The 15,043-nt window shown below is 42.1% G+C and overlaps 1 protein-coding gene across 1 annotated transcript in view; it reads right to left on the minus strand.

Moving 5' to 3' along the window:
* Positions 1-15,043, minus strand: part of THPO (thrombopoietin) — a 193,899-nt gene that overhangs the window by 8,242 nt on the left and 170,614 nt on the right. Inside the window, exon 3 of the mRNA XM_069726694.1 lies at positions 1,654-1,775. Within this exon, the coding sequence (XP_069582795.1) occupies positions 1,654-1,775 (122 nt within the window). The remainder of the gene's footprint in view (positions 1-1,653; positions 1,776-15,043) is intronic.

Below are 15,043 nucleotides of genomic sequence, written 5' to 3' on the forward strand. Positions count from 1 at the left end.
GGGTGACGTCGCGGCTTGTGATTGGCCGCGCGAGCGGTCACATGGGCGGTCGCGCGGCCAATCACAAGCCGCGACTTCACCCGCGACGTCACCGAAGGTCCTGGAAGGCTGATTCTAAGGAAGGAAGGTTCCCGGTTAGTACCAGGGCGCGTCAGAGGGTAAGTATAAGGATATTTTTTATTTTAATTCTATATTTTACACTTAAATATGGATCCCAGGGCCTGAAGGAGAGTTTCCGCTTCTTCAGACCCTGGGAACCATGGAAACCCAATGCGCTGCATTGGGTTTCGAGTTTCGGCCGACCCCGACCCCGACTTTTTTATAGGATCGGCCGATTTCACTCGACCCGACTTTTCCAAAAGTCGGGTTTCGTGAAACCCGACCCGATCCTATAAAAGTGAAGGTCGCTCAACCCTAACCCCGACCCTAACAGTTTCTCCTGGAAGTTCATACCTCCTATATTTCTGCTGGGGCAGTTCTTCTGCAAAGGAATTCTTCTGTGAAGTATGACACCTGTTTTTTTTTTCGCTAAGTTTTTTCACTTCCTGAGTGAAACTATGCCATTGTGAATCGTGAACTACTGGCCATTCAGGTGTCATTTGAAGATTGGTGACATCTACTGAACCATAATTTGACTTTTCTGCATATCACCCAACAGTTAAAGGGAACCTGTCACCAGCAGATATGGGAATAATCTGCAGGTTAATAGCGTTACTAACCTGCTCGGCGCCTACATTTAGCCATAGGCTGCAGGTAAAAAAAATAAACTTTATGCTCCCTGGCAGCATTCGATTTCAGCCACGAGGGTGCCACTGGCACGGGTTCAGTCACTGCTCTGAGAGCAGTGGCTGTAACCATGCCCCCAGCCATGACCGACACTGGCTCTACATTGAGATCGGTTGTCAGTCTGGGCCGGGGGCGTGGTTATAGCCACCGCTCTGTGTCTTAATGTTTCAGCATACTAAGCCATTTGGACAATTGCATGCTCCCAGCTTTATGAGTACAGATTGGGGAAGGTCCTTTTATCTTCTAGCATTAATGCACCCCAGTGCACAGAGCCTGGTCCTTTAAAATATGATTGGGTGAGTTTGGATTGAACTTGACTGGTTGTACAGAACCCTAACCTCATCATTATCAAACAACTTTTGTATGTTCTAGAATAGAGACTGTGAACCAGGTGCTTTCATTCAACATCAGTGTATTATGATCAAATGCTCTTCTGGATGAATGGGCAAAAATTCTCATAGACACAATCCAAAGACTTCTCAATAGAGCGGAAGTTGTAGATATGTGTAAAGTGGGTGGGTGGTGAAGAACCCATATTAATGACTAAAAATGTAGAATGGGAAGTCATAAAAGTTCTTATAAATGGAATGTGTAGGTGTCCCCTGATTTTTGACCATTTAATATTTGTCATGTATTGAAGCCTGTTACAATGTATTTTCTTATTCATTCATATGTAATAATATGTATGGGCTAATAGCAAACTATGGGTGCCATATTAAAGATCCAGGCAACATAAATCCATAATATGGATAACTGCTTGAACTGAAGGTGCTGCTCCTATCAATATGTTCATACCACTAATGGTGTACTGCTTGGATCATCACCCCTTTTGTCATATTACTGAGGTCCACACAAGCTTCTTCTCACCGCCATCCTTTCCATAGTTCTGGTGCGATTCATAAAGACCAGTATGAAACGATGATCACAGATTATCTTGGATGTCCTGTTCATGCCAGGGCTCAGAACAAGAATAATGAGAAGACAGATTCCTACAGGGAGATTAGAAAATAATATGTAAGTACAATTACATACAATTAGAGGTAGTCTCCTATCGATGTCCGTTATAAATATTACAGAAATGTTAAAAGCTTATATAGACAGGTTAGTATACAAATTTCTAGTTTATATCTAAAAATAAGGCCAATACTAGGGAAACTCCAGTGGAGTTGAGCCCAAGAAGGTCAACATAGTTAAAAAAGATCTGTCATCAGGTCAAAGGTGGCCGGATTTTGTTGTTCTTATATTTTCACTGTTCCCTTGAGTATTCCTTTTTTTTCTTTATTTGCTATACAGTAATAGAGATTTGGGCCTTGCTATTTACTGCTACTTTTTATGAGCTTTAGCAAGGGGGCATGGTTCACAGAGCAAGCGAAATACATGCCACCAGTGAATACTGTGAGTCACACCCCCTTGTAAAGACCATCAAAGTTATCAAAATAGATAAAAAAAAGTTATTACTCAGTGGAGTAGTAGGACTACTATAAGAGCATAAATTGGCCACTTTTCACCTGGTGATAGGATCTCTTTAAGAATGATAATGCCTGTCAATTAGAAGGTGGCATCTGCATTTTCTATTCAGAATATTCTCTTAGTATTGAAAATACTAAGTTAATTATCACAAGTGCTTACACACCTTCGTGCACCCCATTGTAATGGTACAATGTGGTGAACAGTTACTTCCCACTTAAAACTTCAAATAAATAAAATGATTCAGTTCCCACTTTCCAAAATAATCAGTCAGTTGGGAAGCCTGGAAAGCATGCCACTGCATGGTGTTTTGGGTAGATATGTCCAAGAAAGGTAAAGGATCCAGTTTCTAGTAAATATAAAAAACATCACATTTTGTGTAATACATTAAAAAAATTAAAACGCATGCATACTTTTCAAAAGGTTGAAGTGAATACCGTCCATAAAAACCAACTGGTTTTGAGTGTTACAGTGTTCTTAACCCCTTCATGACCCAGCCTATTTTGACCTTAAAGACCTTGCCGTTTTTTGCAATTCTGACCAGTGTCCCTTTATGAGGTAATAACTCAGGAACGCTTCAACGGATCCTAGCGGTTCTGAGATTGTTTTTTCGTGACATATTGGGCTTCATGTTAGTGGTAAATTTAGGTCAATAAATTCTGCGTTTATTTGTGATAAAAACGGAAATTTGACGAAAATTTTGAAAATTTCGCAATTTTCACATTTTGAATTTTTATTCTGTTAAACCAGAGAGATATGTGACACAAAATAGTTAATAAATAACATTTCCCACATGTTTACTTTACATCAGCACAATTTTGGAAACAAATTTTTTTTTTGTTAGGAAGTTATAAGGGTTAAAATTTGACCAGCGATTTGTCATTTTTACAACGAAATTTACAAAACCATTTTTTTTAGGGACCACCTCACATTTGAAGTCAGTTTGAGGGGTCTATATGGCTGAAAATACCCAAAAGTGACACCATTCTAAAAACTGCACCCCTCAAGGTACTCAAAACCACATTCAAGAAGTTTATTAACCCTTCAGGTGCTTCACAGCAGCAGAAGCAACATGGAAGGAAAAAATGAACATTTAACTTTTTAGTCACAAAAATTATCTTTTAGCAACAATTTTTTTATTTTCCCAATGGTAAAAGGAGAAACTGAACCATGAAAGTTGTTGTCCAATTTGTCCTGAGTACTGTTTGGGCGCACGGCAGGGCTTGGAAGGGAATCAAAAATTGGCTCCACTCTTTAGCGGACACCATGTCACGTTTGGAGAGCCCCCGTGTGCCTAAAAATTGGAGCTCCCCCACAAGTGACCCCATTTTGGAAACTAGACGCCCCAAGGAACTTATCTAGATGCATAGTGAGCACTTTGAACCCCCAGGTGCTTCACAAATTGATCCGTAAAAATGAAAAAGTACTTTTTTTTCACAAAAAAATTCTTTTAGCCTCAATTTTTTCATTTTCACATGGGCAACAGGATAAAATGGATCCTAAAATGTGTTGGGCAATTTCTCCTGAGTACACCAATAGCTCACATGTGGGGGTAAACCACTGTTTGGGCACATGGTAAGGCTCGGAAGGGAAGGAGCGCCATTTAACATTTTGAATGAAAAATTATTTCCATCGTTAGCGGACACCATGTCGCGTTTGGATAGCTCCTGTGTGCCTAAACATTGGCGCTCCCCCACAAGTGACCCCATTTTGGAAACTAGACCCCCCAAGGAACTTATTTAGATGCCTAGTGAGCACTTTAAACCCTCAGGTGCTTCACAAATTGATCTGTAAAAATGAAAAAGTACTTTTTTTTCACACAAAAAATCTTTTCGCCTCAATTTTTTCATTTTCACATGGGCAGTAGGATAAAATGGATCATAAAATTTGTTGGGCAATTTCTCCCAAGTATGTCGATACCTCATATGTGGGGGTAAACCACTGTTTGGGCACTCGGCAGGGCTCGGAAGGGAAGGCGCGTCATTTGACTTTTTGAATGGAAAATTAGCTCCAATTGTTAGCGGACACCATGTCGCGTTTGGAGAGCCCCTGTGTGCCTAAACATTGGAGCTCCCCCACAAGTGACCCCATTTTGGAAACTAGACCCCCCAAGGAACTTATCTAGATGCATATTGAGCACTTTAAACCCCCAGGTGCTTCACAGAAGTTTATAACGCAGAGCCATGAAAATAAAAAATAATTTTTCTTTCCTCAAAAATGATTTTTTAGCCTGGAATTTCCTATCTTGCCAAGGATAATAGGAGAAATTGGACCCCAAATATTGTTGTCCAGTTTGTCCTGAGTACGCTGATACCCCATATGTGGGGGTAAACCACTGTTTGGGCGCACGGCAGGGCTCGGAAGGGAAGGCACGCCATTTGGCTTTTTAAATGGAAAATTAGCTCCAATCATTAGCGGACACCATGTCACGTTTGGAGAGCCCCTGTGTGCCTAAACATTGGAGATCCCCCAGAAATGACACCATTTTGGAAACTAGACCCCCAAAGGAACTAATCTAGATGTGTGGTGAGGACTTTGAACCCCCAAGTGCTTCACAGAAGTTTATAACGCAGAGCCATGAAAATAAAAAAAAAAATTATTTTCTCAAAAATGATCTTTTAGCCTGCAATTTTTTATTTTCCCAAGGGTAACAGGAGAAATTTGACCCTAAAAGTTGTTGTCCAGTTTCTCCTGAGTACGCTGATACCCCATATGTGGGGGTAAATCACTGTTTGGGCACATGCCGGGGCTCGGAAGTGAAGTAGTGACGTTTTGAAATGCAGACTTTGATGGAATGCTCTGTGGGCGTCACGTTGCGTTTGCAGAGCCCCTGATGTGGCTTAACAGTAGAAACCCCCCACAAGTGACCCCATTTTGGAAACTAGACCCCCAAAGGAACTTATCTAGATGTGTGGTGAGCACTTTGAACCCCCAAGTGCTTCATAGAAGTTTATAATGCAGAGCCGTGAAAATAATAAATACGTTTTCTTTCCTCAAAAATAATTATTTAGCCCAGAATTTTTTATTTTCCCAAGGGTTACAGAAGAAATTGGACCCCAAAAGTTGTTGTCCAGTTTCTCCTGAGTACGCTGATACCCCATATGTGGGGGTAAACCACTGTTTGGGCACATGCCGAGGCTCGGAAGTGAAGTAGTGACGTTTTGAAATGCAGACTTTGATGGAATGCTCTGTGGGCGTCACGTTGCGTTTGCAGAGCCCCTGATGTGGCTTAACAGTAGAAACCCCCCACAAGTGACCCCATTTTGGAAACTAGACCCCCAAAGGAACTTATCTAGATGTGTGGTGAGCACTTTGAACCCCCAAGTGCTTCATAGAAGTTTATAATGCAGAGCCGTGAAAATAATAAATAAGTTTTCTTTCCTCAAAAATAATTATTTAGCCCAGAATTTTTTATTTTCCCAAGGGTTACAGGAGAAATTGGACCCCAAAAGTTGTTGTCCAGTTTCTCCTGAGTACGCTGATACCCCATGAGTGGGGGTAAACGACTGTTTGGGCACACGTCGGGGCTCAGAAGGGAAGTAGTGACTTTTGAAATGCAGACTTTGATGGAATGGTCTGCGGGTGTCACGTTGCGTTTGCAGAGCCCCTGATGTGGCTTAACAGTAGAAATCCCCCACAAGTGACCCCATTTTGGAAACTAGACCCCGAAAGGAATTTATCTAGATGTGTGGTGAGCACTTTGAACCCCCAAGCGCTTCATAGAAGTTTATAATGCAGAGCCGTGAAAATAATAAATACGTTTTCTTTCCTCAAAAATAATTATTTAGCTCAGAATTTTTTATTTTCCCAAGGGTTACAGGAGAAATTGGACCCCAAAAGTTGTTGTCCAGTTTCTCCTGAGTACGCTGATACCCCATGAGTGGGGGTAAACGACTGTTTGGGCACACGTCGGGGTTCAGAAGGGAAGTAGTGACTTTTGAAATGCAGACTTTGATGGAATGGTCTGCGGGTGTCACGTTGCGTTTGCAGAGCCCCTGGTGTGCCTAAACAGTAGAAACCCCCACAAGTGACCCCATTTTAGAAACTAGACCCCCCAAGGAACTTATCTAGATATGTGGTGAGCACTTTGAACCCCCAAGTGCTTCACAGACGTTTACAACGCAGAGCCGTGAAAATAAAAAATCATTTTTCTTTCCTCAAAAATTATGTTTTAGCAAGCATTTTTTTAGATTCACAAGGGTAACAGGAGAAATTGGACCCCAGTAATTGTTGCGCAGTTTGTCCTGAGTATGCTGGTACCCCATATGTGGGGGTAAACCACTGTTTGGGCACACGTCAGGGCTCGGAAGTGAGGGAGCACCATTTGACTTTTTGAATACGAGATTGGCTGGAATCAATGGTGGCGCCATGTTGCGTTTGGAGACCCCTGATGTGCCTAAACAGTGGAAACCCCTCAATTCTAACTCCAACACTAACCCCCCCCACACCCCTAACCCTAATCTCAACTGTAGCCATAACCCTAATCACAACCCTAACCACAACCCTAATTCCAACCCTAACCCTAAGGCTATGTGCCCACGTTGCGGAATCGTGTGAGATATTTCCGCACCATTTTTGAAAAATCCGCGGGTAAAAGGCACTGCGTTTTACCTGCGGATTTTCCGCGGATTTCCAGTGTTTTTTGTGCGGATATCACCTGCGGATTCCTATTGAGGAACAGGTGTAAAACGCTGCGGAATCCGCACAAAGAAATGACATGCTGCGGAAAATACAACGCAGCGTTTCCGCGCGGTATTTTCCGCACCATGGGCACAGCGGATTTGGTTTTTCATATGTTTACATGGTACTGTAAACCTGATGGAACACTGCTGCGAATCCGCAGCGGCCAATCCGCAGCCAAATCCGCACAGTGTGCACATAGCCTAATTCTAAAGGTGGGCAGCACGGTGGCGCAGTGGTTAGCACTACAGCCTTGCAGCGCTGGGGTCCTGGGTTCTAATCCCACCCAGGACAACATCTGCAAAGAGTTTGTATGTTCTCTCTGTGTTTGCGTGGGTTTCCTCTGGGCACTCCGGTTTCCTCCCACATTCCAAAGACATACTGATAGGGAATTTAGATTGTGAGCCCAATCGGGGACAGTGATGATAATGTGTGCAAACTGTAAAGCGCTGCGGAATATGTTAGCGCTATATAAAAATAAAGATTATTATTATTATTATTATTATTATTATTATTATTATTATTATGTGCACACGCTGCGGAAAACGCTGCGGATCCGCAGCAGTTTCCCATGAGTTTACAGTTCAATGTAAACCTACGGGAAACAAAAATCGCTGTACACATGCTGCGGAAAAACTGCACGGAAACGCAGCGGTTTACATTCCGCAGCATGTCACTTCTTTGTGCGGATTCCGCAGCGGTTTTACAACTGCTCCAATAGAAAATTGCAGTTGTAAAACCGCAGTGAAATGCGCAGAAAAAAACGCGGTAAATCCGCCATAAATCCGCAGCGGTTTAGCACTGCGGATTTATCAAATCCGCAGCGGAAAAATCCGCAGAGGACCAGAATACGTGTGCACATACCGAAACCCTAACCCTAGCCCTAACCCTAACCCTACCCCTAACCCTAACCCTACCCCTAACCCTACCCCTACCCCTAACCCTAACCCTACCCCTAACCCTACCCCTAACCCTACCCCTACCCCTAACCCTAACCCTACCCCTACCCCTACCCCTAACCCTACCCCTAACCCTACCCCTACCCCTAACCCTACCCCTAACCCTACCCCTAACCCTAACCCTACCCCTAACCCTAACCCTATTCTAAGATTAGTGGGAAAAAAAAAATTTCTTTATTTTTTTATTGTCCCTACCTATGGGGGTGACAAAGGGGGGGGTCATTTATTATTTTTTTTATTTTGATCACTGAGATAGGTTATATCTCAATGATCAAAATGCACTTTGGAACGAATCTGCCGGCCGGCAGATTCGGCGGGCGCACTGTGCATGCGCCCGCCATTTTGGAAGATGGCGGCGCCCAGGGAGAAGACGGACGGGACCCCGGCTGGATCGGTAAGTATGATGGGGTGAGGGGGAGACGGGGGGGGGGATCGGAGCACGGGGGGGGAATCGGAGCGCGGGAGGGGTGGAACGGAGCACGGGGGGCGTGGAACGGAGCACGGGGGGGCTGGAATGGAGCACGGGGGGGTGGAACGGAGCACCGGGGGGGGTGGATCGGAGTGCATGGGGGGTGATTGGAGCACGGGGGGGTGATTGGAGCATGGGGGGAGCGGACAAGAGCACGGGGGGAGCGGAGCACTGGACGGAGGGGAGCCGGAGCAGTGTACCGGCCAGATCGGGGGGCTGGGGGGGCGATCGGTGGGGTGGGGTGGGGGCACATTAGTATTTCCAGCCATGGCCGATGATATTGCAGCATCGGCCATGGCTGGATTGTAATATTTCACCCGTTATAATAGGTGAAATATTACAAATCGCTCTGATTGGCAGTTTCACTTTCAACAGCCAATCAGAGCGATCGTAGCCACGAGGGGGTGAAGTCACCCCCCCTGGGCTAAACTACCACTCCCCCTGTCCCTGCAGATCGGGTGAAATGGGAGTTAACCCTTTCACCCGATCTGCAGGGACGCGATCTTTCCATGACGCCACATAGGCGTCATGGGTCGGATTGGCACCGACTTTCATGACGCCTACGTGGCGTCATGGGTCGGGAAGGGGTTAATCCTGGTATAATGTATGTAATATATCATGACTAAGAATACTGCAGTGTTTGAAACATGTTGGTTTTTATGGGCAGTATTCACTTAAGCCTTTTGTGAAGTATGTATACTTTCTCACTTTTTTAATGGATTAAACAAAATTTGATGCTTTTTATGTATACCAGAAGATAGATTGATTATCTTTCTTTCCTTCTTCAGATTGGTGCCGTTTTATTGATTAAAAAGATACCTTTGGTGATGAAATCCGACTTGTGGTTGCTGTTTAATCTTTATTTTCAGTTTTGAGTTAATGATATGCTCGTGTCCTGAGTCGGCCTGTGTGTGGGGGTCTTCATGTGGTGCTCTGATTAAGTATTCATAATGCAGATTGCTGACAGGTCACTGATCCCTCACTGACCATCCCCTTAGTTTACATAATAAATGTTATATATAAATATTTTATATATCACCTTCTGCAGGCAGACGTCGGCGGCACCTGTGCTGTATCATGATTGCATCTATAATATGTATTTAATTTTTTTATGGTATACTGTACATAAATGAAAAAAAAAATCTGTCTGAAAATGGCGCAGGCGATCCGATAGCTGCTACCGAGCAGACATCAGCGGCACCATCTTGCTAGAAAAAAATTGCCTCCAAGATGGCGATGCCAGTGCCTGCACAGTAACATCTATCGGATCGCCGATAGCTAATACTGCGCAGGCACAGCCGGTGCCATTTTCAGACTGATTTTTTTTTTTTAATTTCTGTACACCATCAAAAAAAAATAATTAAACACACATTATAGATGTGACCATGCTGCTGCGCAAGCACTGCCACCGCCGCCTGCCTGCAGGTGATTTTTTTTTAATATACGGTATATATTTATTATGCAAAATAGGGGGCAGGTCAGTGAGGGATCAGTGACCTGTCAGAAGCCTTGCACATGAATACCTAATCAGAGCACCACATGAAGACCCCCACAGGCCGCATATCATTAACACAAAACTGAAAATAAAGATTAAACAGCAACCACAAGACGGATTACATCAACCCAGGTATCATTGTCAGTATAATGGCGCCGACCTGACACTTTGTGTAGATTACTGTGCACAATCCTGCTGACAGGTTCCCTTTAACCAAAATGTGCCCACATCATAAGTAGAAGGGGGAGCTCCTAAATTATGGGCATTAAAATTATACCATAACTTAAGTTCTAGCAGTAGTAACACATAGAAAGAGTGTCACCTTTGATCGAAACTTAATGTGTACATGGTTATTAAATAGCTTGTTACTTGAACACACAATTTGCAGATCATATCAAAGTTTTTCTCTCTAAACCACATCAGTATGATTCTTCATGCCCACATCTCAGGATTGCTATACATCCATAAATTCCTAAACAGTCCATAAAATAAAGGCACTTTTACTGCACTGCCATTAAAAATGATTCCTTTGTCATTTTTTTTTTTCAGGAAATGATGTTGATATAAATAATGTCTTCATTGCAGTTGTTAAGACTTCATTAATAGTATGTTAAAATATTCATTTTGCAGGAACAAAGTATTGTAAATAGATTTATTTGATTCTTGAAGTTTAATAAACATACGACATCATTGGAATCTTTCAATTATTTTTGCTGTTTTCAACAGTATCCATTGCATACGTATATCTCACCGTAATGAAGTATACAGATAGGAATGCTATGCATACGTACCATATCAGTGGATGCTTCCTGCTCCTACATGACATAATCCCCAAAAATATTTGATAAATTAGCCAAAGTGAACTATCACTGTTATTTCTCGTAAGCGACAAATCCACTCTCACGTCTATTAATGCACGTGGTCTGTTTTGATATCACATCCAGGCCTGATTGTGAGGTGAAATATGTGACACAACAGGGGTCTTTGACAAAGATTACTGGAAGTATCTTCTCCCACCCTCTTAGCTTCCTGACCATATCTCTTCCAGGAAACTATGGCCATGAGCAGATTAATTGTTTCCTTTCAAACTTCTAAACTAAACATCTCCAAGTATCCTCTTTCCTATTCTCCTATAATAATATGCAAACATTTATGTTCAAAATTATGCAAATGATGACATTTTAAACATCAAACGTTTTCAATTCAGATTCCAAAAGAATATAGTGATGCCTGCCATCACCAATGGTTGAGGTCAATGTGTACATTTAAATATTGCTCAATATGCCATTCATTTAAATCCTGAATTCAGTATAGCATTATAATATACATAAAAAAGTCAATTATATTGCTAAATTAGACACTGAAACAGGATGAAAAATCAGTACATGATATATCATGTAACCATTACAGCATTAGATCTCATGAACTAGGGAGTCTCAAAAGCATTGATGTACACAACATAAAATAGTCAAGTTGACAATTTTTCAGTCTAAATTTAAAATAGTTATCCCTGCTGAGGTGCAGTGGGAAAACTATGCAGAATGCGAGAAATGATTGTGTAGATCCACATTGAAGTAAAGTTGTTACTCTCGGGAAAAAGTTAATCCAAAGAATTGAAGAAGTCTCTCCTGATGGTACAAAAATCCCAGTGTAACTACAACAAAGACTTCCAGCAACAAACGGGCCTTATTAACCCATTAATACACCTTGAAAAATATTTAGGCCATGGTGCAAGTCCAAATGTGTGATGCAAGGTCTGGAGTTGATCCCACTGCCCACAGGGTGGATGTGTAACATAGCCAGCAGCAGCAATTGACAGCCACTGATAAAAGCATTTAAGTGGCATTTAGGCACCATAATCTGGCCTGGACGTACGTTTGATCGTGGGGTACCAGTAGGTTTCCATAGCATCCACATGACATGGAGGTACTACCACTGACAGGCTCATTCTCTTGTGAAGTTCAGTCACAGGCTGCGCTTCATAGGAGATCGTGATTTTTACTATAATATATCAAGAGAGAGAGAGAAATCGAGAGAGGAGAGATAGAGAGAGATGGACTGGGCACAATTGTTGGCACCTTTCAAAAAATGCAGGTAAACAACTTGGTTTCAAACATGTGATGCTCATTAAACTCATCTGTGGCAACCAACAGGTGTGGGCAATATGAAAATCACACCTGCAACCAGATTTACAGTGCCTTGCGAAAGTATTCGGCTCCTTCAACTTTTTCCCACATATCATGCTTCAAACATAAAGATACCAAATGTAAATTTTTGGTGAAAGATCAACAACAAGTGGAACGCAATTGTGAAGTTGAACAAAATTTATTGGTTATTTTAAATTTTTGTGTAAATTCAAAAGCTGAAAAGTAGGCATGCAATATTATTCTGCCCCTTTACTTTCAGTGCAGCAAACTTACTCTGTTCATTGTGGATCTCTGAATGATCCTATGCTGTCCTAAATGCCTAATGATGATAAATATAATCCTCCAGTGTGTAACCAAGTCTCCTTATAAATGCACCTGCTCTGCGATAGTCTCAGGGTTCTGTTTGAAGCACAGAGAGCATCATGAGAACCAAAGAACAAAACAGGCAGGAGAAGTTTAAAGACGGATTTGGATACAAAATGATTTCCAAAACTTTAAACATCCCAAGGAGCACTGTGCAAGCGATCATATTGAAATGGAAGGAGTATCATACCACTGCAAATCTACCAAGACCCGGCCATCCCTCTAAACTTTAATCTCAAACAAGGAGAAGACTGATCAGAGATACAGCCAAGAGGCCCATGATCACTCTGTATGAACTGCAGAGATCTACCACTGAGGTGGGACAGTCTGTCCATAGGACAAAAATCAGTCGCACACTGCACAAATCTGGCCTTTATGGAAGAGTGGCAAGAAGAAAGCCATTTCTCAAAGATATCCATAAAAAGTGTCGTTTAAAGTTTGCAACAAGCCACCTGGTAGACACACCAAACTTGTGGAAGAAGGTGCTCTGGTCAGATGAAACCAAAATCTAACTTTTTGGCAACAATGCCAAACGATATGTTTGGTGTAAAGGCAACACAGCTCATCACCATGAATACACCATCCCCAGTGTCAAACATGGTGGTGGCAGCTTCATGGTCTGGGCCTGCTTTTCTTCAGCAGGGACAGGGAAGATGATTAAAATTGATGGGAAGATGGATGGAGCCAAATACAGGACCATTCTTGAAGAAAACCTGTTGGAGTCTGCAAAAGACCTGAGACTGGGACAGAGATTTGTCTTCCAACAAGACCAAGACAATGATCCAAAACATAAAGCAAAATCTACAATCGAATGGTTCACAATTAAACGTATCCAGGTGTTAGAATGGCCAAGTCAAAGTCCAAACCTCAATCCAATGGAGAATCTGTGGAAAGTGCTGAAAACTGCTGTTCACAAACGATCTCCATCAAACCTCACTGAGCTCGAACTGTTTGTCAAAGATGAATGGGCAAGAATTTCAGTCTCTCGATGTACAAAACTGATAGAGACATACCTCAAGTGACTTTCAGCTGTAATCACAGCAAAAGGTGGCGCAACAAAGTATTAAGTTAAAGGGGCCGAATAATATTGCATGCCCCACTTTTCAGTTTTTTAATTTCCACAAAATGTAAAATAAGCAATAAATTTCGTTCAACTTCACAACTGTGTTCCACTTGTTGTTGATTCTTCACCAAACATTTACATTTGGTATCTTTATGTTTGAAACATGATATGTGTGAAAAGGTTGAAACGTTCCAGGGAGCCGAATACTTTCGCAAGGCACTGTAAAGGGGAGACATTGACTCGATCTTTGCATTGTGTGTCTGTGTGTGCCACACTAAGCATGACAGACAGAAAGAGGAGAAGAGTACTGTCTGAAGACTTGAGAACCAAAATTGCTGAAAAATAACAATCTCAAGGTTGCAAGACCACCTTCAGAGATCTTGATTTTCCTTTGTCTATGGTGCACAACATAATCAAGAAGTTTACAACCCAATGCACTAGAGATAAGAAAGAAATTAAAGATCTTCTGCAAGCTCAGGATACATCAGTGTTAATGCAAACTATCCATTGAAATTTTAATTAAATTAAATGCTATGGTAGGAGGCCTAGTAGGACCCCTCTACTGACAAAACATAAAAAAGACATAAAAAAAAGCTAGACTGCAATTAGCCAAAATGCATGTAAGTCAAAATCCTTCTGGGAAAGTGTCTTGGGGGCAGATGACACCAAGATAGAGCTTTTTGGTGAAGCACATCATTCCACTGTTTATTGAAAATGGAATGAGGCCTACAAAGAGCACAGTACCTACAGTCAAATATGGTGGAGGTTCAAAGATGTTTTGCGGTTGTTTTGCTGCCTCTGGCACTGGCTATCTTGTGTGTGTGAAAGGCATCATACAATCTGAAGACTACTAAAGGATTTTGGGTCACACACACTGCTCCAGCACGGCTGTGCCTGCGTGCCACACTGCGCCACCAATGATCCTTGGGCAATACTGCCAGGATAACGTTCCTGGCAACTCCAGATTCACACTGCACCACCAATGATCCTTGGGCAATACTGCCAGGATAACGTTCCCTGGCAACCACAGAATCACACTGGACTGCTGGCCAAACGGGACATTTTGCGCTCTTTGAATTCTTACACTACAAGTGATACTACTTCCCTGGTGATTCCTCATTCAAAGGTGACTATTTGATAAAGGCCGTTGTCCAGCTGAAACGTCTAGCCGCCGCTACTCTTATCAGCATCAATAAAATACTCACTTGAAGCACACTACCCCAATTGTGTGCAATGATTCTATACTGGACTCAACACTTTTGTCTGTGACTGTATATTATGCATTATGTAGTACAAGTGATCAAACAATCACAGGTTCAAGTCGTGTATAGGGACTGAAAAAAGTGATAATGAAATACTGAACATTTATAACACCAAAATTGCAGTTTTTTTTGTCTCAGCACCTCCTACAAAAAATGCAATAAAGTGATCAAAGCATAGTCCGTATCCCAAAATGGTGAAAAAGTAGTAATTATGGATCTCAGAAAATGAGGACACCAACCAGTTTTGTTTCTTTTAAAAGCTCAGAATTTTTTTAGCCACTAAAATAATAATAAAAAAATCATGCATCCAGAGCATTTTTACTGCACAAATAAAGAAGCACTCCGATTAACA

This window comes from Ranitomeya imitator, chromosome 5 (genome assembly GCF_032444005.1).
Source record: "Ranitomeya imitator isolate aRanImi1 chromosome 5, aRanImi1.pri, whole genome shotgun sequence".
NCBI classification, from domain to species: Eukaryota; Metazoa; Chordata; class Amphibia; order Anura; family Dendrobatidae; genus Ranitomeya; species Ranitomeya imitator.